Source organism: Pongo pygmaeus, chromosome 12 (genome assembly GCF_028885625.2).
Source record: "Pongo pygmaeus isolate AG05252 chromosome 12, NHGRI_mPonPyg2-v2.0_pri, whole genome shotgun sequence".
NCBI classification, from domain to species: domain Eukaryota; kingdom Metazoa; phylum Chordata; class Mammalia; order Primates; family Hominidae; genus Pongo; species Pongo pygmaeus.
The window spans coordinates 62,734,512-62,761,124 of NC_072385.2; the positions used below are offsets into that span (position 1 = coordinate 62,734,512).

The 26,613-nt window shown below is 44.5% G+C and overlaps 1 protein-coding gene across 1 annotated transcript; it reads left to right on the forward strand.

Annotated features, from left to right (window-relative positions):
- The first annotated feature begins 5,855 nt into the window (after positions 1 to 5,855).
- FIGLA (folliculogenesis specific bHLH transcription factor) lies at positions 5,856 to 17,576 on the forward strand. Its single transcript, XM_054476358.1, has 5 exons — positions 5,856 to 6,089; positions 8,697 to 8,849; positions 10,840 to 11,064; positions 17,211 to 17,245; positions 17,504 to 17,576. The coding sequence occupies exons 1-5, from the start codon at positions 5,859 to 5,861 to the stop codon at positions 17,517 to 17,519; spliced, it is 660 nt and encodes a 219-aa protein (XP_054332333.1). The 5' UTR covers positions 5,856 to 5,858; the 3' UTR covers positions 17,520 to 17,576.
- Positions 17,577 to 26,613: the final 9,037 nt, after the last annotated feature.

Sequence of the window (26,613 nt, forward strand, 5' to 3'; positions counted from 1 at the left end):
AGGATCCTGAATGAAATCCCTTGGCATCTGCTTAGAATAGCTAGAAGAGCTTCTGAGCCTACACTGAGCCTTGCTGGGGGGAATGGCCTGAGGTCTTTGCTGCTGCAAGGCAGGCTCCCTGCAGAGGCCTCTAAGGGGACAGCTCAGGAATGACACCCCACCTACCTTATCTCTCTCAACCCCTTCTGGAAGGGGTGGGGTGGGGCAATGAGGCACCTGGGGTGGGAGTTCCTGAGGGGAAGGGATGGCTTGTTAAAGAGGTACTGCTTAAAAAAAGAAAAACAACCCTGAAACCCTGGGTTTTTTTTTTCACTCTGCTCAACATGGTTACCTCTTCCTGGGTTTAGGAATATCATTCATAGGCCCCTTTGCACAAGTAAAACAGGCTAGAGTATTGAAAGCCTAAGGGAAAAACAAACAAAAATGTCCCCCCGCCCAAAGTCAGAAAAATTCAAATGCTCCAAATCCAGGGGTCCAAACTGAGATTCTGCTTCCCTGGCCTGCTGGAAGCCTCTGCCTGGAGTGTGAGTCCTGATCACTGCTAAGGTTCCCCCTCTTTCCTTCCTGTCCCTGCCCTCCCCTTCCAAGGCAGGATTCGGGAGGAGTATTGTTTAATTGTCCCCAAGTAGACAGAGCAGTCTTGACCTTTCCTTAGCTGCCCACAAGCATGGAGGGAAACAGCTTATCTAGCAAGAGAAGTGACAATAATGGTGACATTTGTTAGCACTCAATATGTGCCAGCCTTAAGCCATCATCTCACCCAGGCTTAGGTCATCAGGCAAAGGTGAAGAGTTCCTTCTTACTGCATGCCTCCTAACTCTCCCTAAGTGAAAAAATAGCTTTCTTAATTTTAAATGAAAAAAAAAATGTGTTATTTAAAACCAGTATTAGGGGAACTTTCTCTTTAAAATGGCATTTGACCAAGAGTCTTCTCATTTCCCTCTAAAATACATAATAACACACAGAAAAAGGCAAAACTGACAGCAGCAGCAGAAACCAAGACAGGTAGTAACTCAACTGCCAGAGAAGTTTTACCGACTACCTGTAATAGTCATAGAGCTTAAGTCAGAAACATGATTTGAAGCAAGCACATGTCTTGCTTTTTGAAACAGAACAACAATAAGAAATTGGTAAAAGGTCCTTTAGCCTTACCCTGCTTTTTGCACTGTTGACTCAGAGACCTAGTGTCTGAGTCAATCAGCAAACTAGACAGGGATCCCCTTTCTTCAAGGCATTGTGTTTTGAGATAGCTGTGTGTCCCCATCTTTACTCCAAGGGTGGACTCCATTCAGCTGGCATTGTACTGGGCTACAAGGTATTTAGGACTCAGGAAACAGAAAAGCAGTAAAGAGAGGATGTCATCAGTTGCATCCCAAGAGGTCTGGTCCCACAAAGGAAGAGCAATAAGCAGGAGTAGCAAACACAAGGAGAGCAATGCATTCTGGGACCTAAAGATGTTCACATACTTCAGGCATCCTGGAACAGGAAACTCCCTACTAGACACATAGAGCAGTATAGGATGAATGCAACTGAGCCAGTACTGTGTATATCAACGATAGTATATCACCAGCATCTAAGAGGATACTTATCCTTCAATTTTCCATGGCACAGAGATCTTCCTACTTTCTATGTAAGCTTAGGTAAGCTTTTTCATTCATCTGTTTATTTATTCACAAATATATATTATAGGGTCAAGCAGTTGTGGCAAAACATGAAAGATTTTACCTGAATAAGCAGGTTCTTATTTTACCCATGTCAAAGTAGCTTTTTTACTTCATTGCAAGCATCATTCATTCATTTGCCTTCTCACTCATTCAACAAACGTTTATTGAATGTCTACTGTGAGCCAAGCCAGCACTCCGTAGGTGCTGGAGATGCTGTGGCCAGTGATCCTCCTTCAAGGAGCCAAAATAAGAGAAATAAATGATCTCGCAGAGGCTTATGGGCACTACTGGAGCACAGAGGAGGGGCACTAGGACAGAGACTCCTGTTGTCAACCAAATGCATTCTCCCCATTGAACAGAATTGTAGCCAGGCACGTGGCTCCCCAGTCAGACTACATTCCCCACCCTTTCTTGCATCCGTGTGTAGCCATGTGTGAATTCCTGCCAATGGCATGTGAGTTGAATCCTATGTGCCACCTCTGGTCAGGCCTTAAGATCTCTTCCATGCCCTTCTCCTGGAACCCAGATATGGTGGCTACCGAGCCTCAGCCATGCCAATGATGACAATGCTCTAGGGGAGTTGGCCCTAAGGGATGGAAGAACAATAATTTGGAAGGAACCTAAGTCCCCAAGTGACCTTGAGGAGCAGAGCTGACCTACACCTTTCACACTGTTAGAGGATAGTGAAACTTTTTGTTCATTAGGCCATTGTATTATTGGGTGTATGGCAAGGTATCAGCACTAAGTCACTATCAGGTGTAACACTTTAGCTTAAATCAGTTCACGTGATTGCTTTCCCTGAGAACAATGACATAACGTATGACTCTAACAGACCAGAGGCCAGAAAGTTAAGAGTTAAGAGTTGGAGTATATGGAAGAACACAGGTGTGAAGGAATCAAATCTGGTGTGCTCACACTGGGTTCCTAATGTACACCACCTTGTTCACTGCAAGGTTTGGCAATAAAATAGAATAATATCAGTGATGTCCTTTATGATGCTTTCAAGGAAAGTTAAGTAAATGGATAAGCTATGTCCATTTTAAGCTTTTTCCCACAGTTTTGGCCCTTGTTGCCTTCCATCTGCCTGCCAGCAGACAACACCAAATGAACTTAGCGCAAACAAAGTATTTTCCTACTTAAAAATATATTTTAAATTACAGAAGTGGCCCGTGTTTATTGTGAAATAAGCTATATAGAGGATGTGATGTGCAGGTCACACTTCCCCATTCCCAGGCCATTCTCAAGGAACCTCAGTTAAATATTTGGTGTGTCCCCTTCTTTCCTTTGACCTTTCCTGGGAGGCAATGTCAGAGTGGGAGCTGAAGAAGAGTGGGGCCTAAGAGGTGGCTGATGTGGTTAGAAAATTGGTTATGTACAGGGATTGAGCAAATAAGTAATTACACTGAGGATAATGTGAGTCAAGCTTCTCATTGTTGGAGAAGGGAGTTACAAAAGCAGATATGGGGTGAGGAGTTACAAAAAAGGAAAGCAGGGAAACTAGAGGGAACCTGAGATGTTGGGTTGGAGTTGGAGGTATTAGTGTGAACTCATAATTTTCAATATATATGTACTTAGATACACAGATATAGCTATATGTATTATATGCATGTGTACTTACCTACGTATGTGTTATATCTGCAAAAAGGGCTTAGAAGCAATGACATCCCAAAAGGAATGAGCAACCAAGCACACAGATCTTAGTTTCTAAATCCTAACTTCCACTAAAAGGAGAATAGACTGATCCCTGGGCTGGGGCTGGGAAAATTCAAGAAGAGCCTTCCTGGTACAAGTAAGAAAGTGCACAAAGAATGAGGAGGTCATATGAAAAGGACAGAGGAGCCAGCTTAGAGGGCCTCCCATAAGCCAAATCTGGGACAATTTGAGCATTAAAATAATGATGTAAATAAATTATATCCTGTGAATAAAACAGAAATTCATGAGCCCATGCTGACATAAATACAAAATGAATAAATAAATGGGAAGAAAGGAAAGTTCTTCTTCACAGTAGAATGCCAATCATTTGCCTCTAATCATGGTGCTGGTTGACTCGGGTAGGAGTCAACAATGGATGAGAAGGAGTATCTCCTCACAAAATATTTTATTTTTATTTTTATTTTTTGAGACGGAGTCTTGCTCTGTCTCCCAGGCTGGAGTGCAGTGGCGCGGATCTAGGCTCACTCAAGCTCCGCCTCCCGGGTTCACGCCAGTCTCCTGCCTCAGCCTCCTGAGTAGCTGGGACTACAGGCGCCCGCCACTGCGCCCATCTAATTTTTTAATATTTTTTAGTAGAGACGGGGTTTCACCGTGTTAGCCAGGATGGTCTCGATCTCCTGACCTTGTGATCCGTCTGCCTCGGCCTCCCAAAGTGCTGAGATTACAGGCGTGAGCCACCACGCCTGGCCCACAAAATATTTATCAATTTATGGTGAAAAAACCTGACACCACCACCTTGACCAGGCGATTAAGGTTAACATCATCAGTGGTGGGGCAGATCAACCTCATGTACTTCCTGATGTGATGCACCGAGAAGAGCCCAGCATCATTTATATGGAGCCCCTCCATGAAGGCATGGCTGGGGTCTGGACATGAGCAAATAGTGGACAGCCCCAGGTCGAGGGACATACTACAGAATGAAAGGCCCCTACTCTTTTAAACTGTCAAGGGCATGAAGACAGGACAAGATGGAGGAAATGGTCCAGAATGAAGGAGAATAGAAATATGACAACAAAATAAAACTTGTATTCCTAGATTGGATTCCAACCGGAAGGGAAAAAGACATTGTTGAGACAGCTGGTGGTACTTGGATGGGGTCCACGGATTGTATGGTAGCACAGTACCAATGCTTACTTCCTAGTTTGAGTGGTTCCTAGTTTGCGGTTATGTGGGAGAGAGGCCTTGTTTAGGGGGAATACCCACTGGAGTATTTAGAGGTGATATGACAGCATGTCTGCAACTGAAAAACTTAAAAAAAAGAATAGATCAATGGATGCAGCGAGACGTCATTACTGTAAGGGAACTAACACAGAAACAGAAAACCAAACATTGCATGTTCTCACTTTATAAGTGGGAGCTAAATATTGAATACACAGGGACACAAAGATGGGAACAACAGACACTGGGGTCTGCTTGAGGGGGAAGTAAGAGGGTGGCGTGGGTTGGAAGGATACCTATTGGGTACTAGGCTCACTACTTAGGCCACGGGATCATTCGTACACCAAACCTCAGCAACACACAATTTACCCACATAACAAACCTGCACAAAAGTGTAGAAAAAATATTTTCTCAGACCAAAAAAAAAAAAAAATGTATTTCTATGCTTGGAAGGAAGGATTTTACAGAAGGCTTCCAGAAACATGTCTGATTTTCAGGTGCAAGATCAGAATGTTCCAGTTATATTGATAACCTCCAGAGAAACAAACTCTCATGAGTAATCTAGTCAAAACAGAAGATGTAGCTAATTATTTCTAAAGTACTAAATTGTACTCCACTATTAAACAAGTTTGGGATCGCTATTTTCCAGCACATTTTCTGAAGTAACAACTGTGTTCGGCTGTGTTGACAATAAAGGTCTGTGTGGAAAAGGGGGAAAATGAATAAAGCGATGTATCCCCTCCACCCGCGAAAAAAGAAAATAGTTCAAATAGAATGGAAAAAGAATAATGAAAATGAGAATATTCACAGCGAGAAGGAGGGCAACGGAGCAAACGTGAAAACTTAGTAAGTAGAGAGCGTGGCGAAGGGGATACAGGAGCTCTTAGAAACTCTTCTTGCCATTTTCCCCGCAACTTTTATTTCAAAACGAATTCTTAAAAAAAAAAAGTTTTGTGGATATCCATCATATTTTTCTGTATACACATATCCAGAAGCTCAGGCCACAACCCAGACTGATTAAATGGGAATTTGGGGGACTGGAACCGTCGCATGTGGATTGAGAAAAACACCATCACCACGCTCTCGGCGGTTCCAGTGTGCATCCGGGGCTGCGCTCCAGCGCTCCCGAGTCACACCTGTGCGGCTTATTCAACGCGATGCCTGGACGCAGCCTCCAGAGAGGAGAGGAGGCCGGGATTGGAATACTCAGCCGGAGAATGGGTGCAGGTGGTCCAGCTCCCGCCCCCGCCCCGCCCCCGCCCGGGCCTCGTGCGGCCCCGGGTGCGCAGGTGAAAGCCCGGCCTCAGCGGCCTCGGCCCCGCCATGGACCCTGCGCCCGGCTCCCTAGATCCCCGCGCTGCGCCGCTCGCGCTCCTGGGCGCCCCGCAAGCCGAGGTGCTGGAGGACGTGTTGCGGGAGCAGTTCGGGCCGCTGCCGCAGCTGGCCGCTGTCTGCCGGCTCAAGCGGCTGCCCTCGGGCGGCTACTCGTCCACCGAAAACCTCCAGTTGGTGCTGGAGCGGCGGCGTGTGGCCAACGCCAAGGAGCGTGAGCGGGTGAGGGGTCCCCAGGGTCGATGCCCGTTCCCCCCTTCCCTGTTTTACCACCAAACACCTGGTCAACACCCAGGGGTCCGCTCACCGCCCACCCCCCGCTCGAGGCGACTTCGAGCTCCCGAGGCCTCCCACGCCCCCAGCTTGTCGGGAGAATGGCAGTGGCCTCCTTCCTCTGCACCTCCGTGCAGCCGCTCGTAGGCGGCCGCTGCGGTGGCCGCCTCGCCCGCTAACCCTCCAGGATTTGTGCAGGACGCGGGTCCGGGAGGGGACAGAGGAGGGGCCCTGACAACTTCAAAAATGTCTCCCTGGGCAGGTGCTTTAAAAGCTTCGCGCCCAGGGGGTGCGCTTTCATCTCACACCTTAGGCGCTGGTGGGTGCTTGGGCCGCGCAGGGATCCCCTTCGCTCCTTTTTCTTGCTCTCTGCATCTCGGCCTTGAAGCACACACGAGGGTGAGGAGAAAGGGGGGCCTGACGGAAGTGACTTTTCTTTTTTAAAGTAACGAAACACGACGTCCCAGCGTGCACCAAAGACTCCCACTCAACTCTGTCAAGACAGAGTGACTGTTTCCCAGTCGAGTCGCAGCAACTCGCAAACGGGAAGGGTCCTATGGGCCGTGGTTGGAGTGGCACCTGCTGGTAGATTTTACTATCTCTAACGAAACTCAGCCCCAAACTTGGGAGACATGGTCTCCTTCCTAGCGTTTGCAGCCTACGGGTTTGGTTGCAGCAGAGGCGAATCCAGGAGAGGGAAGGGTGAGGGGTAGAAGAGGGAGGCAGAGCGCACGTTCAGGACTGGGACTGAGGAGAGAAGTTCCACCCGGGACTGTTCCTAGGCCTTTTAGAAATGTCCCAGTGAATCAAGTAGGAGCTTTGCAGAGAGAGGACAAGTGGAGAAAGGATGACAGGAGAGTAGGAGACTTCTCTAAGTCTCCTACTTTTACCGATACTAGACTCTTGACGGACAGAACCCTGTGATCTGACTTGGTGGCCCTATAAAGAGGTTATGATCTAATAGTTTAAGTGGTCCTTCCCAACAGGAAGGACTTGTCTTCTCCAGAGAATCAGTCCTGGTTTTATCCACTAAAACACGAATGAGCTTTATTATTCTTTATAATGATAAGGTTAACACACTTGGAAAACACAGAAATGAGTGAAGAAGTTAAGAGACACAACACAGATAAAACTACTGTGAACATTTTTGTGTATATCCACCCAGTCTTTTTCTAGTTTTGTGTATTCATATATATATATAATTTTTAGAAAATTGTCATTCAGTACATATTTGTGTAATTTTTTCCACTTGACATTATCAAAAGCATTTTCTTATATTCTTAAGTATTCTTTCAAAGAATAGTTTCTGACTGCATAATCTGTCCAAAAATGGACCATAATGTATTCAGTCTCTTATTGTTAGGCATGTTTGCTGTTTGTAGCTTTTTACCAGTACCTATCGGTGTAACTCTATGTGCGTGTCTGATAATTTCCTTAGAATAAAATGCTACAAGTGAAATTACTGAGACTTAAGGCATATACAATGGAATAGCTTTTGATACAAGTTGCCCAGTTGCTTTCTGAATAGGCTTACTAATTTTTATCCCTTCTTACAGGTCTAGGACTGTTCTCTTTTTCATGCTATCCCTTATCCTGGGTATGATAAAACAAAAATGTTACCACCTTGATACATAAAAAATAGTATCTAATTTCTGTTTTAGTCTGTAGTTCTTTGATTATTAAATTCTTTTTATACACTGACTGGTTGTTTTATTCTTCTGTGAATTGGCCAACTATGTCCCTTGTCTGGTTTGCTCCAGGGTAGGATATACTCAATATATATTGGCTTTGTGGCATAGTGGGAGCCAGTTCTCCCAAGGCCTGTGTCTCCCAGGGGGATGACCATCAGAATTATAGGCCTTCAGAGACAGGGATTAGACTCTGGAGAAGAGAGAAAAAATATGAGGAGCCCTTGAAGTCTCACCAACTCTCTGGATTCTCACCCTTGCCTCTATATCATTAACTCAGTGGGGAAAGAGGTTGAAAAGCTGATGGCTCAGTGCTTGAGTTGACAAGTATTTGTACATTTGATTCATCACCAGCAATACCACTTCTTGAGGACTTTCTATGTGCCAGGTTTGGGTGAGGTATCTTATGTGTACATTATATCACTTAATCACACCCCCCAAAAAGCTTTAAGATATTTTCCACTTTGCAGATGAACAAACAGGCTTAGTGATGTGAAGTATTCCACACACTCTTGTAAATGATAGACCTGGATCTTAAACCTGGGTGTAGTTGACTCAGATTTTAGCCACTCCTCTACTGCCTCCACATTATGATACAGCAGGTATGCTCTCAAAGGAAGAGGAGTGAGGTCAGCATGAACATGAACACACCTTGCAGCCCATCTGCCCACAGTACCAAGTTTATGCCATTCCCTCTTCCTTTACTGTGAACTGCACTGCTGGTGGAGCACTGACTCTTTGGGGCATATGCCTGTTTAGATTTGCCACTCAGATAAGGAGGCCGTGGAAACAACCCCCTTCTGTAGCTTGGGGAGATATCTATACAAATTCGCTTCTCTGTGTGTTACTGTGCCTTTTTGTTTTCTAGATAAAAAATCTCAACCGTGGTTTTGCCAGATTGAAGGCACTTGTGCCATTTCTTCCCCAAAGCAGGAAGCCCAGCAAAGTTGATATCCTTAAAGGTGCAACTGAATATATACAGGTTCTCAGTGATCTTTTGGAAGGAGCCAAAGACTCAAAGGTAAAGGTGTAAGATTTTAGAATAATGAGAGCCACCATTTATTAGGCCTTTTCTATGTACGAGACACTGTGCCAAGTGATATATGTATACTTTCCAGTTAATGTTTATAACCTCTAAGCTATTTTTATGACCTTTATTTGACAGAGAAGGAAACCAAAATATAGTTAAGGCCATACAGCTATGAAAAAGTCAGGACTGGGATTTGAACCCAGAGCTACATGAGCTTTGGAGTTGAGTCCCTGACCATCTATACTTACCTATGGTCACTGTCCAGGGCACCTAGCTCCTGACTGTTGAATCTCTGATAGGATTTCTACAGCTGGACGTAGGAGGGGGCTTTCCTAAAAGCACTTTGGTTGTTTCCCTACAGTAGAATGCACATCAGACAGGACACAGGAAGGAAGAGATGTTTCTTTTCCCCAAGGGACCTCTCTTAGGAGAGACCCTCCCTGAGGCCAGCTGAAGAGCTCAGCAATGGTCTGGTGATACCAGTCTCATGGGGTTTTGCAACCATTCAGCAGGAATGACACAAATGTCCCTGTAAACTGTGAAGTATCATAATGTCACCACCATTATGAGAGTGTCCATTAGGCAAAGTAAAGTGTGGGCTGGTTTTATGGACTTGGTCCAGGGAAAGGCAAACATTGATGGGCTGAAAATGAATCAGTCATCTGGGGAGACAAAATAGGAAGAGAGAAAAGGCCTTAGAAATGAGCCCTAAGCAACTCTGTTGGTAGGAGGAAGGAATCATCATTAGAATGTGGCAAGAAGGTAGAGGAACAAGATGGAGTCATAAAGTTGAGGAGGAGAAAACCTTAGGAAACTAAAGGTGAGGAGTGTGAGAGGTTACAGAGAGGCTGAAGAAGGCCAGGACTGGGGGAAGCACCATGTCTAGCACTTGAGACGTGAAAGAGAATTGGGCTGGGCATCAACTTGGAGGAGATTGAGGGTGCATGATTGGTAAATATCTGGAATCCAAGCAGATTCAGAGGAAAGTGGCAAACTTCAAGTCCATTTAACCTAGAAGCCCGCCGGGCACGGTGGCTCACACCTGTAATCCCAGCACTTTGGGAGGCCGAGGCGGGCAGATCACGAGGTCAGGAGATCGAGACCATCCTGGCTAACACGGTGAAACCTGGTCTCTACTAAAAATACAAAAAAATTAGCCAGGCGTGGTGGCAGGCACCTGTAGTCCCAGCTACTCAGGAGGCTGAGGCAGGAGAATGGCGTGAACCTTGGAGGCGGAGCTTGCAGTGAGCTGAGATGGCGCCGCTGCACTCTAGCCGGGGCAACAGAGTGAGACTCTGTCTCAAAAAAAAAAAAACCTAGAAGTCCGAGAGTGGAAAGAAGAACCACCCCCAACCCCACTCCCTGCACCCGCCGCCAAAAAAAAAAAAAAAAAGGCAGAAAAGTTGTTAGATAAAGTGAAGGTCTTTCCTAAGTAGAAATTTGATCATATTTAGGAACAGAAGGAGAGATACTAGAGAGAAAAGAAACAATTATCCTAGAAATTTGGGGCAGAAATCTCCAGGTATATCATAGTGCCTTTGAATATTTTTTTCTTCTCCATTAGTCCTAACCAGGTGACTGCTAGGAAGCTACATTCTGCAATGGCAGGAGTGGATTGTCCTGTTGGCCAAACTGGATGGTTGGGTTTTGATATGGTCACAGTGTTTGGACATGTGCAGGTGGCTACCTTAGCTTTTTCTTGCATGTTAATTGTGTAACAGAAGTGCTTTGTTCATTGTAAACATACCATCTGTTCCATGCCATAATATTTTTAATGCAGTTACCTATTGCATAACATTTTAAGATTATAGGAGAACAAAAATACGGTCAATTGAACATGCTTTTCTCTCCATAATAACTTAAGCATTGCCCTTATCACTTAAATGAAACCTCATCAGTTAAAACTTTGAAATATATTAGTTTAAGTCGTCAAAATCTGTCTGTCATATTATACTGTTTGACAACTAAATATGGTTTTCAGAAACAAGACCCAGATGAGCAGAGCTGTAGTAACAACACTTCTGAACCACATATATCCTCGGCAAGACAGCTATCAAGAAACATCACCCAACATATCAGCTGTGCTTTCGGCTTGAAGAATGAAGAGGAAGGGCCTTGGGCAGATGGTGGCAGTGGTGAGCCGGCACATACTTGTCACCAGAGTGTGATGTCTACGACTGAAATTATCTCCCCAACCAGAAGTCTGGTAAAATATTCCTTCTTAAATAGCCATACAGATATCAGAACCTTAAAATGTATACTTTGAGATATGAGTCATTTTTCCATGCTAAAACAGGATTAGAATAAGATAATTTAATGAAAGCCTTTGGGTGGGGCAGTGGGCTTTACTAGTTTGGGAGATGATTTTGTTTCTAAATTAACCAGTAAGCAGCTCCAGGGAAGGTGAAATTCCTCCAGAACCAACCAATACAGACCTAAGCTTATCTTTTAAATGATCCTATTTAACCCCAGAACCACCCAATACAGACCTAGGTTTATCTTTTAAATGATCCTATTTAACCCATCAAAAGGTTTTCTGGACTCTATAGTCTCCAGAAAAAGAAGTAAGTAGCTTGCCATACATAAAGATGCATGCTTTTTTTTTTTTTTTGTGGTGGGGGGTGGTGCTGGTTGTAAGATAACATTTTAAATGAAATAAGAAAGGACTCTATTGTATCTTATTACTTTGTCAACTAAAGAGACAGCTGGAAGTGGCAGCATGCTTCTCCAAGTCCAGAAGTGGACTTTTTGCCCTTGCTGTGAACTGGTATTCATAAATGAGGCCCCTGCTCTATCCTAAGCTGCAACACAATTACTATTGAAATAAGAAAGGTATATAGGAATGTGAAGTAAGCATGCTGTAACAAACATGTTGCATGGTATGATATAAGGGACAGTGGGGGCTGTGGAGTCACAAATGGTGGTTGGAGGGAGGCAGTTTAGGGTAGCAGTTGAGAGTAGGCTCTGGGAACAGACTGCTGAGGTTTAAACCCTGTTTTTACCACTTGCTAGCTGTATAATCTTGCATGAGCTACTGAATGCCTCTAATCCTCAGTTTCCCCATCTGAGCAATGGGTATAATAATTGTACCTACCTTGTGTATAAGATAACTAACTCCAAATGATACCATGTCAGCAAAGTATCTGGCATAATACCTGCCATGTCACTTGGATAGATACCAACTTTTCTTGACTCATGAGCAATCAACATTGATTAGTGAGCAATAATGAGCCACAGGTATTCTAGCTCTGTAGCCAGTGTTTTGAGTTTTCTCACTTGGCTCTCACCAATATTGTGCTCTGATTTGAGGTCCTACAGGCTTCCTGCTGGCTGGTGGGGGCAGGGCAGGGGTGGGGAGAGCGGTGGTGGGCGGCCTTGGCTTCCATTTCTGATTAGATTAATGTGTTCTAAGGATTCATTTGTGCATATACTCAGTCTAGATTTTCATATTCTGACCACTTGAGATATAAGATTTCCCTGGCCAGTCGACCCATAGGAGACAGAATTCCTGTTGCTACTACATGAGCTGACATGGAATGACTAAAAGCAACAACAACTAAAGAGTGGGGCCAGGTGCGGTGGCTCACAATTGTCATCCCAGCACTTTGGGAGGCCGAGGTGGGCGGATCACCTGAGGTCAGAAGTTCGAGACCAGCCTGGCCAACGTGGTGAAACCCCATTGCTACTAAAAATCGGGCTTGGTGGAGGGCACCTGTAGTCCCAGTTACTCACTCAAGAGGCTGAGGCAGGAGATTCGCTTGAACCTGGGAGGGGAGGTTGCAGTGAGCTGAGATTATACCACTGCATTCCAGCCTGGGTGACAGAGTGAGATACCATCTCAAAAAAAAAAAAAAAAAAAAAAAATGACCTGAGCTAGACCTCGAACGTGACTATCTAAGAAGAGTAATGCTTCTGCAAATGCTAGTATCAAGGTGAAAATCTTACTTGCACTTAATCCTCATTGATCCTTGTCAGGTAGGTATCATCATGTCACTGTCATAGTGAGCCACTTGGCTACACCTTCCTGCCAGTCCTGTTGGACCTGGGCTGGGACAGGAGCCTCTGCAGTAGCAGAGCAGGCCTGTGCTTGGCAGTACTAGTAGCAAGTACATATGATGAGAGGTCCTTGTTTTCCAAGGATAATTGATCCTGGGCATAGGCCGCGTATAGTACACTAATTTAGAGTGGGGACTAACGTTTCCTAGTAAAAGCCAGAAATGTTCTGACTGGAATTTCCTTCAAAAAAGGGAATAAAACACCTAATATTTAGTCTTTTTAGCCAACCAAGTTTGTTGTTAATTGGAAGAGTGCTAATTTGTAGAATGAACTGGGGAAGACTCGACGTTTGAGATTTTTATAGACAGTGCATGCCACTTCTGTCAAGTATGACTTCTGAGGCCTGATTGTAAAGAGTGCCATTTTTTTGCAGAAGCATTCTAGTATTTCATCAGTTTTGTCAAGGATTTTCATCCTTTCACATTCAAATCATTTTTTTTTTTTTTTTTTTGAGACAGAGTCTCACTCTGTTGCCAGGCTGGAGTGCAGTGGCACCATCTCGACTCACTGCAACCTCTGCCTCCTGGGTTCAAGTAACTCTCCTGCCTCAGCCTCCTGAGTAGCTGGCTCACACCACCACGCCCAGCTAATTTTTGTATTTTTAGTAGAGATGAGTTTTCACCGTGTTGGCCAGGCTGGACTCGAACTCCTGACCTTGTGATCTGCCCACCTCAGCCTCCCAAAGTGCTGGGATTACAGGCGTGAGCCACCATGCCCAGCCATTCATTTTTAAAATTAAAAAAAATTAGTCTGAAACAATAGTCAACTTATAGAAAGGTTGCAAGTGCAGTACAAAGAACTTTTTTCCTGGCACATTTGAGGGTCAACCTGATGTCCCATCACCCCTAAGGCTTCAGTGTACATTTGTTACAAACAGGACATTCCCCTGCATAGCCACAATGCAACCACTAAGTCTGGGGATTAATGTTGTTGCATTACTGCCATACAATCCTCAGGTCCCATTCAAGTTTCACCAGTAGTCTCAATAATGTCTCTTCTAGCGAAAAGACCCAGCTGAGAATCATGAATTACATTTAGTTGCCATGGCTCCTTCAGTCTGGAAGGAGAGTTTCTTGGTGCTTCTGTGACTTATAACCATGACACGTTTGGTCTCTGATACCCTGTGCTGGGCTGCCTCTGTATGTGGGTGCCATCTCACCCTGCTTGGGCTCTGATACCACTTCACTTGGGTCACTGCGGCTTCTCACTGCCTGCGACCCAGCTAATGACATTAGTACTGAATCGTTTAGGAGGGAGAAGAACTTGCATTTTCTTTGAAGTACCTACTGTGCAGCCATCTTTCTGGCTAGTTTTCTCTTTCTTAACATTTATCTCTGAGATCTTTAATTATATGTGAGTTGAGCAATTATTCAATATCACCTTTATTAACTTTATAAAAAGCTTGCATTTTACAATCAGGAACCAGGGTGGGCTCAAGATAAAAAGGGTCCCAGGAAGTGATGCTCAGGCTGACCTTTATTTGACAAAAGGATCCTTATAAAGGTTCAGCCCAGCTTTCCTGAAGGGGTGACTCCATAAGGTTTCAGGATCCCGTCCAGACTAGAGACCTAGTGACAGATAATGTGGCTCATTGGACAGAAATGCTCATATCCAGAGGAGCTTAAGATTTGGGAGGCAGGCCCTCTCCAGCTTCAGTTTGCAGGAGTGGCACCCTTTTCCCTGCCCTTGATGAGGACCCGGGGAGTGGAATCCTGGTGGTGGCAGGGATGGGCATTTTGGGGGATTTGGAGATGGGGTCAGAGCAGGCTGTGCAAGATCAACAACATTCCTGGGAGGCAAAGTCCCGAATGAAGTACATGAGAATCTGCTGATGGCAGGGATGGAGATTAACTTCTGGGGCCAGAGCAGGTTCACTCAGGGAATGAATTGGCAAGTATTCGTGCAGACAGAGAGGGCCGTGAGCCATGTGAAGCCACACATTGTGGTGTTGGTAGGGAGAAAAATTAATTTCAAGGTCCAGGAGAGGCCTGTTTAAAATTAGAGCTTCAAAGTGTAGGTTTTTGCCATATGGGGGTTGGCATTGCTAGATGGCAGGGTGTTCGCTGTCTTGCCATTGTATATTCCTTCTATTTGCCACCTGTGGTTATGGCTTTGGCATTTCATATTATGCATGGCTCTAAATTTTGTTCAGAGTTGCCAGTGACACTGTAGAGACCATGTCTGTAGACAAAGACCACCCTCAGTTTTGGAGTGAGATGCCAAGAGTGCTGGGGCTTGAGGGCCTTTGGAAAGGGACATATGGAGAGACATAGTATCTGTTACAGGGGCCTTGGTATGGTGCCAGTGTATACTTCCAAACTCTGGCATGTCATGGGAATGTTCCTTGAAAGAGTTTCTGAGAGAAAGAAGCCTGTGTGGATGGTGGACTCCTACCACCCCTGTTGCAAGTTGTGGTAATCTGTGAAATTAGTCACTGGGGACATTTCTTCCTATAGCATTTTAAGATCTGAAATGAGATGGTTTGGCTAGTTGGGATGAATTCATTAGCACCTTGGGAAAGCCCTGAAGCCTCTTTCTTCTGTCTTCCATCTCACATTCCCCCAGGTAGTGGCTCTATGCGATGGTAAAACTTCTACCACAGTAAGTGATGGGTCTCCCTTTGCTTGAGAAGCACAGTCATCTGCCCTGGGGTTCACCAATAGCCTATGGGGCATATTCTGATGAGATTAGTCAGCCCAGCATTTTCCAAAGTTGTTTCCCTTTTAATGGGGTGGGTGCCTTCTGGTTTGTCCCAGTCCTCCCCACTGCTTCCTGCACCACAGTAGCATATTTCACCTGGTAAGGTGTTGGGTTTTTCTGCCCTGGTCTAAAGGCACAGTGGCTCAGAGGAAAAGCTGCTCCCGCGACTGCATTTATAGCCCTGGGATTTTACTCTGCTCTCTATACTTCGGGGATTTAGGGGCTGGTGCTCTGATGGTGCCTATGCTTGTGGTTCTCTGGGACTTTGGCAAGGTGAGCCTTGCTTTTCAGGTTATCATAGGAACAAGGACTGAACTCTAAAGCTGAGTGAGCAAGGATTTCTCTTTACCCCATCTTCCTCACCAAGCCTGGCTCAGTGGGTGGAGGAATGTACATTGGATAATACGTCAAATTCTGCAGCCACACCGCCAACAATTGGAGTGTGCCTGCCTTCTTAAAGACATTAAGCAGCAAACTGGGTTTCTATTCTCCAGACTACCCTCTTCTTGGACCTTAAACTCTTTGGCTTAGATGAGACCAACAGCTAATTTTTAATGAGCTGTGACAATAAAGACAACATTTATAAACTTTGGCAAGTTTTTCTATTCTCATACTTAAATATTACATTTCTGAAATTTTCCAGCTAATTCTTAAACTAAAACAAATGTTCTAAAATGCAGTAGACTATAGGCAGGATATAGTCATTCTTTAATCCTTCAGGTAAATATATATGAATTTGTCTCAAGTATAAAAAATTCTAAATATGTAAAAAAATTAAAATTTATTTTAAAAACAAAGCTTCCAAAGCTAGGTCTGAACTATAAAAGAAAGATTGATCACTTGTATAGTGGAAAGACTTGATCAAGATTAGAAAAAAAAAAGCTACTCATACATATTTTGTGTCAGAGACTGCTCCTGGCAGTGTATACATATTAACCTATTTTCACAACCACCCTGTGCTATACAAACAATTGTATCCATTTTACATGTGAGGAAACTAAGGAACAGAAGTAACTTGCCCAATATCTGCAAGTCAATGAAGTGTTGGGGTTGGGAGGGATGTGGGTGATAGTGTTAAGTCCTTTTTAACCACTTTCGTTCTAACAAAACTCAACTTTGAAGTGTAAAGGAGGATGGACTAGAAAATAGATAAATGTTTAAGGCTAAGTTAGAGCATTTGATTGCAGTGCTTTACCATCCACAGTGATATACATAATAGGTTTCAGTATCCAAAATGCCTGACCATGACTTGAGCGGCTTTATTTTTCAGTCATGGGTTTATTTTTTCTTCAAGTTGAGAGTTTCAGAAAATTGAGCAGAGACAAAATGATCTTGCCACGTTAGTAAAACCACTGATGGAAATACACTAAAATCCTTCCAATTTCTTTTCCTTTGCAACTAAAATAAAAAATTATCATCAGGTACATAACATTGTGTGCCTGTTCTTGATTTTTCTATCACTGGCATGTTTATGTGACGCATTAGGTGGGACAATTTTTTTACTGTTGGCTACTATGTTCTCAGTTTTTTGTTCTCATAAATGTGACAAATAACTGATGTGTTTAGCCCTTTCTGTATTTTGTATTGTTTTTGCAGGATAGATTCCCAGAAGTAGAACTGCTGAGTCACAGGTAGGTCATTCTATAACTTCATGCATAGTGCCAATTTATAACACCACTGGCTGTATAATAAGAGTGCTAATTCCATCACATTCTTAGCAATGAGCTCTATTAAAAGATGGAATCTTAATGGGTAAAAAAGTGGTATATTTAAATTTAAACATCTTTGATTACTAATGTAATCAATTTTTTGCATATTTCTTTATTGTATTTCTTTTGTAAACTGTTCTTATTTTTAATATTTATCATGGAATGTTTTCTCTGTTTCAGACTTCCACAAGTATGAAAAATGAAAAGGCCCAGGGTTACCTTCTAGAGACAAATAAATGCAGTCTTGAAAGTTTTGGAGTCTCTCTTTTTTTTTTTTTTTTGAGCTAGAGTTTCACTCTTATCACCCAGGCTGGAGTGGCACAGTGCGATCTCGGCTCACTGCAACCTCCGCCTCCTGGGTTCAAGTGATTCTCCTGCCTCAGCCTCCTGAGTAGCTGGGATTACAGGCATGCGCCACCACGCCCAGCTAATTTTTGTACTTTCAGTAGAGACGGGGTTTCTCCATGTTGGTCAGGCTGGTCTCGAACTCCCAACCTCAGGTGATTCAACTACCTCAGCCTCCCAAAGTGCTGGGATTACAGGAATGAGCCACTGTGCCCCGTGGGAGTCTCTTTTTTAAAAAAGAAATTTTGTAGTAATTCAGAGTTTAACAATTACCCTTTTAAATAGCCTTGCCTCTCTCAAGTTTACTCCACTCTACCTTCTCCTTAACTTCATGCTTTGAAGAAATAGGCTTCAGGGGTTTCAGCCTTTGCTTCCAACTCATTATCATCCTCTGGGGACCTATATCTTTTTTTCATTGCTTTGAGAAATAAGTGACTGTTACCCTTCCAATAGAAATTAACCTTAATAGAAATGCAGACTTAAGCTAGAAGAGTTGTAAACATTGGCCAAGGGGAGTGAGAGTTTTCAAGGGTTTCTAGATACCCAGCTAAGGCCAAATGGCACCTTTTGTGCAAGGTAGACAGCCAAGCACCTTGAGCACAAAGACTTCGTCTTTATAACAGTTGCTCACAAAGACATAGTACTTATTATATGCTGGATTCTGTTCTCTATGCTTTCCATGTGTTAACTTGTTCTTACAACAAGCCTAAGATAATGGCATAATTATCCCCGTTTCACAGATGGGAAAACCAAGGTACAGAAAGTATAATTAGCTCAAGCTGCCTTAACAAATACCATAGACTGGGTGGCTTAACAACAGAAATTTATTTCTCATAGTTCTAGAGGCTGGAAAGTCCAAGATTATGGTCTGGCATTGTTCAGTTTCTGATGAGGGCTTTCTTCCTGGCTTGCAGATGGCTGCCTTGTCACTGTGTCCTCATATGGCAGAGAGAGAGCTAGCTTTGGTTTCCCTTCTTCTTATAAGGGCACCAATCCTATTGGATTAGGGCTCCATCCTGATGACTTCATGTAATCCTAATATCTCCTAGAGACCCTGTCTCCAAATACAGCCTTATTGGGGGTTAGGCTCTCAATATATGAATTTTGGGTGAACATATGCTGTTCATAGCATTCTGTCCCTAGCCCTTCCCCCAAATTCATTTTCTTACCACATGCAAAATATATGCATTCCACCCCAGCAGCCCCCAGAATCTAAACTCATTCTCACATTAAAGTACAAAGTCTCATTTAAATATCTTCTAAATCAAGTATGGGTGAGACTTGAGCTATGATTCCTATCTTCCTCCAGCTGTGAACCTCTGAAACCAGACAAGTTATGTGTGTCCCAGGCACAATGGTGAGACAGGTGTAGGATTGACATTCCTATACCAAAAAGGAAAAATAGGAAACAAAGTGTTAATGGGTCCCAAGCAAGTCCAAAACCTATTGAGGCAAATTCCATTGTATCTTAAGCCTCAAGAATAAATCCTCTTTGCTTTGATGCAGTGTCATCCTTGTGGCTTGGCAGGGTGACCTTCCCTCAGAAACTGAGGAGGAACTCAGCTCTTCTCCTGCCTGTGCCCCCTCCTCCAAAACACACACACACACACACTGAGTGGCAACCCTGATCTCTGAGTTGCCTTTGGGGTCATTTCTTTCCTTTGCTTAAATAGTGCATGTTTGTAGCCAAATAGTGATATGGTCTAGTCCTATAGAATCTGAGAAGGCTGACAGCTTACCCTCATTCTTTCCCATTTTCTCTGTCCCCTTTCTTTCCAGCTATCAGTTTCTTTCTGGTATAATCCCGTCGGTATTCCTGGCTTCAGCTGAGATGGATAATTAAGTATATGAGTCACACTCATGATCTGTTTATCAAATGGTTGCTCAGCCATACCCTTAGTGATCTCTTCAGAGTAAGCTTTCTCAATTTTTGCAATATGGATAGGTTAAGAAATTTTCCAAGTCCCCAAGTTCTGGTTCCTTTCTTTTTTTTTTTTTTTTCTTTTTAAGACAGAGTCTCTATCACCGAGGCTGGAGTGCAGTGGCACAGTCTTGGCTCTCTGCAACCTCCACCTCCTGGGTTCAAGCGATACTCATGCCTCGGCCTCCCGAGTAGCTGGAATTACAGGCATGCACCACCATGCGCAGCTAATTTTTGTGTTTTTAGTACAGATAGTGTCTCATCATGTCCGCCAGGCTGGTCTTGAACTTCTGGCCTCAAGTGATCAACCCACCTCAGCCTCTCAAAGTGCTAGGATTGCAGGCGTGATCCACCACACCCAACTTCTGATTCCTTTTTGCTTTTGATTTCTTCAGTTTATCTCATGTTTCCCAAATTTTACTATAAGCAGTAAGGAGGACCCAAACCGCACCTTTAATACTTTGTTTAGAAATCGCTTCTGCTAAATATTTAATTTTATCACTTGCAAGTTCTACCTTCCCAAAAGCACTAGAATGCTATTCAGCCAGGTTGTTTGCCACTTTATAGCAGGATCACTTTTTATTTTTCTTGAGATGGGGCTTCACTCTGTCACCCAGGCTGGAGTGCAATGGCACAATCTCAGTGCACTGTAACCTCCGCCTCCCAGGTTCAGGCAATTCTCATGCTTCAGCCTTATTTCTACCAACATTCTGTTCCTGATTATTCTCTGAGAAGATGAATGCTTCTCTCCAGCTCTCCTCTTTTCTTTCTGAATGCTTACCAGAAATATCTTTAACATCCATATTTCTACCAACAGTCCCTTTATGGCAATCTAGGCTTTTTCTAGCATAAATCTTAAAACTCTTCCATTTTCTATCAATTACCTAGTTCCAAAGCCACTTCTAGATTGTTAGGTATTTCTTACAGCAATATCCCACTCTTGGTACCAAAATCTGTATTGGTGGTCTCGAGAGAAAAAGAACCAACAGGAGATTATATATTTATTGCAAGAAATTGGCTAATGCCTTTATGGAAGCTGAGAAGTACCAAGATCTGCAGTGAGCAAGTTGGAGATTCAGGAGAGCCAATAGGATGGTTGCAGCTTGAGTCCAAAGGTCTGAAAACCAGGAGAGCCAATGGTTTAAGTGGGAGTCCAGAAGCCACCCACACTAGGAGGACAATCTGCCTTACTTGGTCTGCTGAGTCAAATGTTAATCTCATCCAGAAATACCCTCACAGATAACTGGGATGTTTGATCATAGCCTTTTTCCTTCCCCCCAACTTAAAGAGTAGCTTTGTTTGCTTGTCTACTGGGCATTGGGTCCCTTGTCTTCATCAGGGGGAATGGTGTAAATGAAGAGAAGGAAGGAGAACAGAAGTTGAGACTAACTGTATTAGTTTGTTCTCATGCTGCTAATAAAGACATACCCAAGACTGGGTAATTTATAAAGGAAAAGAGGTTTAATGGACTCACAGTTCCACATGGCCTGGGAGGCCTCACAGTCCTGGTGGAAGATGGAGGAAGAGCAAAGGGACGTTTTACATGGTGGCAGGAAAGAGAGAACGAGAACCGAGCAAAAGGAGAAACCCCTTATAAAGCCATCAGATCTCATGGGACTTATTCACTACCACGAGAATAGTATTGGGGAAACCACCCCCATGATTCAGTTATCTCCCACTGGGTCTCTCCCACAAGTGGGAATTATGGGAGCTACAATTCAGGATGAGATTTGGGTGGGGACACAGCCAAACCATATCACCATCTTTATTAGAGAGGAAAGACAGCTACCTACAGAAGAAAAGCTCTGGAAGCTAGGAGAAGGGTTAGGAATTCCTGGGATAACTTCCACTGGTGTGAGACTACATTGCACAAAGAGGACGAGAGAGAATTTCCCCTGCTCCCTCTCCTTTCCATCTATTCAGTGACTTGCAGAACTTTTCAAGGCATTGGCAGTGGGATTATTTCTTTTGAATGTGGCATTGTAATGGAACTGGGTCTCGGGGTAAGGATGAGGAAGCCCGTACTGATGTGAGTTGTACACACCCTAAGCGGAATTCCTCAGAATCAGAATGAGAGCCATCTGCTGGTCTAGCTGCCTGAGGGGCATTGGGTAGTAAGAGAGTCATGGTACCGGGAACAAATCCCTGGGTCTGTCTGAGGCACCAGCTCCAAGTTTCAAGACAGAATCTAAAAGCTTTAGCACCTTCTAGCAATAACAACTCCAGAATAAGTCCTGCTGGGCAAGCGGTGATCATAAAAGAAAATTCTTGTGGGCTGGTAGGAGGAACTAGTACACTTAACATCTGGGTACAGGAAGGCTTCCCCCAGAGGGACTTACATTTTATCAGGGCTCAACATGAAGAGCTCTATCCACAGCTCTCCAGGTCTGGACCTAACGTGAGGGTGGGAACTGGAGTCTGGGGCTCTCTGTCTCTGGAACCACTCTGGTTATTTCCTGGTGTGGCTGGGGTTACACTGGCTGTCTCAATAAGTAATAAGACCATAAGTGCTTTCACTTGGTGTCCCATTTTGTCTATATGACAACCTTGGCCAGGTGGAGGATGTATTAGTTTTCTGGGGCTCCCATAACAAAGCATCCCAGATGGTAATGGTAAACCACAGAAATGTGTGGTCTTACCATTCTAGAGGCTCAAAGTCTGAGATCAAGGTGTGGGCAGGTATGATTTCTTCTTGGAGTGTAGATGGCCACCTTCTTGCTGTGTCCTCATATGGTCATCCCTTTATGCCAGTTTATGTCCAAATTTCTTACAAGGACCTCAATCATACTGGATTAGGGCCCACATATATGACATCATTTTACCTTAATTACTTTTTTAAAGGATTTAGCTCCAAATAGAGTCACATTGTGGAGCACTGGGGGCTAGGACTTCAACACATAAATTTGAGAGGGATGAGATTCAGCCCATAAACAGAGAGCAAGTGCTGTTACCCTCACTTTATAGCTGGGTAAGGGAGAATAAGGGGTCAGGGTCTTTCCTAAGTCCACACATTCTCTGGGACTGAGATTGGAGACCTAGGCCCTGGACTCCCAATTCACTTCTGTTTCCAGAGCAGCATCAACCATAGAGGTGAACTTTCATTTACTGGGTGTCTTCAGAACATCTAGACTTACGATTTATCAGTGGTCTTCCTTTGAAAGCACTGTCTTCCTTCCCTTGCCCCATCTTAAAGTGGGTTCCCCTAAATGTAGATTACGATTTGAGTGTAAGTTGGGAAGCAAGCCCGGGAGGCACCTGTAAGGGAGTGGGAAAGTGATATAGGGAAGAAAAGCCCATAAAAGATGCGTGAGTGAGCAGGTAGGTTACTGCTGTGGGCAGCTGGTGCTCAATCCTGCTGAGGCTCTCTGGGAGACAATGGAGAACATTGAGGTATTCTCCCACCTCTCAGCGATGAGGGAGCCAGGCTGTTTATCCACAAACTCCTAATGGTCATTGGTTGAGGGCTGATCCCAGGGGTGTTGATTTCTCCAGCATTTCCAGCATGCCCTAGAAAAGGCCATTGATAAGCATGCCTAGGCCTATACAGTGCTAAGCCCCCGTATTAGTTATCTATTGCTGTGTAACAAATTAATGCAAACTAAGCAACTTAAAACAACACATTTATTATCTCATGGTTTCTGTGGCCAGGAGTTGAGTCTCGGTATGACTTAACTGAGTCCTCTGCTTCAGTGTCTCTCACAAGGCAGAAATCAAGGTGTCAGCCAGGGCTGGGTTCTCAGTGGAAGGTTTAACTAGGGGAGGATCTGCCTCTAAACTTATGTGATGGTTAGTGGAATTCATTTCCTCTAGGACTTTTTTGGACTGAAGTTCTCAGTTTCCAGCTGGCTATTGGCTGGATGTCACCCTCAGTTACTTGCCATGTAGATCTTCCAAACATGGCTACTAATGAAAGCATGCAGGTCAAGAAGCCAACTGAGACAGTCTGCTAGCAAGACAAAGAATCTTATGTAATGTAATCACAAAAGTGAACATCCCATTATCTTTGCCTTATCCTGTTGGTTAGAAGTGAGCCACAGTGGTGGCAGCACCTAAGGAGAGGGTAATACACAGGGCAATGGATACCAGGAGATGGGGCTCACTGTTGCACTGCCAGCTTCTCTCTCTACTAGTTATTCTTGGCCAGAAACATTTTTGTCAGACTTGGAAGATGAGAAATTTTACTGCAAATCAGTCAGAAAGTCTAATTTTAAACTATCTGGCCATGGAGGGTTAGCCAGCTGTGATTTTTCCCCAGTCTGACATGGGGGTCTCTTGTGCTTTTCTGGTCCCAGTTAAGGGCCAGGCATCTTGGGCTTGTTGCAGTGGGAGCTCTGAAGTCTCGTGGTCTCCCATTGACAGTTGGAGCCAACTACAGTTGTGGTTCCTTTTCCTGGATTTTGAAGTGAATTTGAAATTGAGAATTTCTGGAACTTCAATTAAAATTTCATATAGGCTATGAATGTGGGAATTAACGAAGTCTTATTTTCTGTCTGACATTTGGACAATTCCTAAAGTCCCAGGATGGCACCACCTTCTCAGTATGCAGTATCAGATAGACCCTGGGAGAGGCTGGACACATATACATATAAATATATGTAATATATAAAATACATATTGTGTATATGTAATATATATAATATATACATATATAAACATAAATAAATATATATATGTATCTCCTGTGATGACTAGGGGAGCAGAATCATTTTTTTTTTTTGCCGGGGGGAAGGAGAATGTATTAGTCTTATCAGCCTTTCAGTGTCTTGTACCAGCTCTGCTTTAAAGTTTATTTTCGGCCAGGTGCGGTGGCTTACGCCTGTAATCCCAGCACTTTGGGAGGCTGAGACTGGCAGATCACCTGAGGTCAGGAGTTCCAGACCAGTCTGGCCAACATGGTGAAAACCCGTATCTACTAAAAATACAAAAATTAGCTGGGTGTGGTGGTGCGTGCCTGTAATCCCGGCTACTTGGGAGGCTGAGGCAGGAGAATCGCTTGAACCTGGGGAGAGGACGTTGTAGTGAGCTGAGATCATGCCACTGCACTCCAGCCTGGGTGACAGAATGAGTTTATTTTCTTGTCCTCTCTGGGAGGCCATGCAGTGTAGTGGTTAGGGCCCACAAACTCTGGAGCCACAGCACTTGAGTTTGATTCATCGCTCAGCCACCCACTAGCTGTGTGACCTAGGGCAAGCAACTTAATATCCCTGTGCCTCAGTCTCTTCATCTATAAAATGGGGATGATAATAATACCACCCTCACAGAGTTTTTGTAAGGATTATGTGAAAATGCATGTAAAGCTCTCAGAACAGTGCCAGGAACCAACAAGGGTTTGCTAGGATTAGTGTGAGAAAACACACTAGGAAGAGAAATTTTGAGGGATGGAAATGACTGGGGTGACTTATAAAACCTGCTATTTCTAACAAAAATTCTCCATTCTCTTTGGGGGTTCTATTAAGATATAGAGCCCACCTTACCTGTGACTTCTGAGCTCTGGAGAAGGGGTTCCCTGTTTCTCAGATCTCATCTCCCATTGGCACCAAAAGAGCTATGGCTGCCAGGAATGACTCAATAAACATAACACTTCCTGGCTTCTTTGACCAGACATACCTAGGTCCTGGGGTGGGGAGGGGAAGGGGTTTCATCTTGTGTGGCTGAGCTTGTTGTAATTCTTCTAGCAGGTTTTGACACGACAATGGGGAGAAGTCTTGTGGACTCAGTGATTCTGAATGAGAATGAGTGAGAAGCTCTGAGTGTGGAAGGAGGGTGCAGGGACCAGTTATGCATGTGTGTTTCTTGTAAGGGAAGCGGGGCTGAAGCAGAAAGACAAGTTTATCCTGGCATCTGAAACAGAATTTCTAGGGTTGTCATTAGCATTTTCTTTTCTAAATCACTAGTATCTCTCAGAGTGGTGTTTCTAGAGTGTTAGTGTGTAAAGGAATCACTAGGGCTGCTTGTTAAAATTACCAATCCTGAGCCCACCTCCAGAGATTCTGGTTCCACAGCAGCACTGTGGTGGGGGCCAGTGACTTTTGTCGGGGTGTCTGAGGGCTGTGGTGCCCCAGAACCTGGAAGGGCAGAGGGGCCATAATCAGGTTTCGGATCAGTGGCCAGAGGCTTTTCTGGAAGCTGTACATTTTCACAAGCACATTTTCAAAAGCCCTTGGAGAGGATGTTGATTGAGGGGAGTTTTGGGGACTGGTGGAGATTATGGAGGTGAAAAGTCCAGAGCTACCTCTTAACACCCCTACTCTCTGAGGGCCAGGCCTTGAAAGTATTGGAAATGCGAGGTGCCTTAGCTACACTGTCATTTTACAGAGGAAGACGACGAGGCCCAGAGAGGTTAAGTGGGTTGATTAAGGTCTCACAGCTGCTTAAGAGCAGCTCTGAGACGACAACCGAAGTATTCTGTTCCCTACCCAGTTCCCCACTCACTGCACACCTGTTCCTTCTGGGGCGGGAGACCTGAGGAAGGAAAGGAGTGAGAGGAGAATGTAGTGAGAGTTGGAGAGCGTTGGGTCCACAGCCCCCAAGGCCAGGGCCACAACAAAAATTTTGTCCTGGTTGAAAAGGGAGTGAGAATCAGGACAGGGAGAATTTTAGTTTGGAATTCAGTCAAACAATTGCTATTAAAATCGCTAATAGAATTATCTTTCGAAGGCTAGCTGTCCTTTCCAGACGAAAATATTCCAAGTGTAAGACTTTTGCTTTCTTCCTTCCAGGGAGAATACATTCCCCCAAGGGAGCTCTGTTTCAGATTTTCTCCCTAGTAACAGACTCCCCTGCTTAGCTCTGGCCATCCCGGGTAGTGAGTGGTGCGGGGCGGCGGTGGAAGGGGGCTGGAAGCCTGGCGAGGGGGGGGTCTGCGGCGGCGCGGGAGGGGGCGCTGCGGGTAGGAGGGGGGCCTGCGGGGAGTAGGGGGGCGCTGCGAGGCGGTGGTGGGGCGCTGCGGGGCGGGGCCGCTGCGGGGCGGTGGGGGGCGCTGCGGGCGGGGGCACTGCAGCACCACGGCCCTCGGGCGGCCGGC

Coding starts and splice junctions, on each gene's coding strand:
- FIGLA (XM_054476358.1), top strand. CDS start 5,859: ATGGACCCTGCGCCCGGCTCCCTAGATCCCCGCGCTGCGCCGCTCGCG. Junction 6,090..8,696: donor ACGCCAAGGAGCGTGAGCGG/GTGAGGGGTCCC, acceptor TTTGTTTTCTAG/ATAAAAAATCTCAACCGTGG. Junction 11,065..17,210: donor TCTCCCCAACCAGAAGTCTG/GTAAAATATTCC, acceptor TTGTTTTTGCAG/GATAGATTCCCAGAAGTAGA.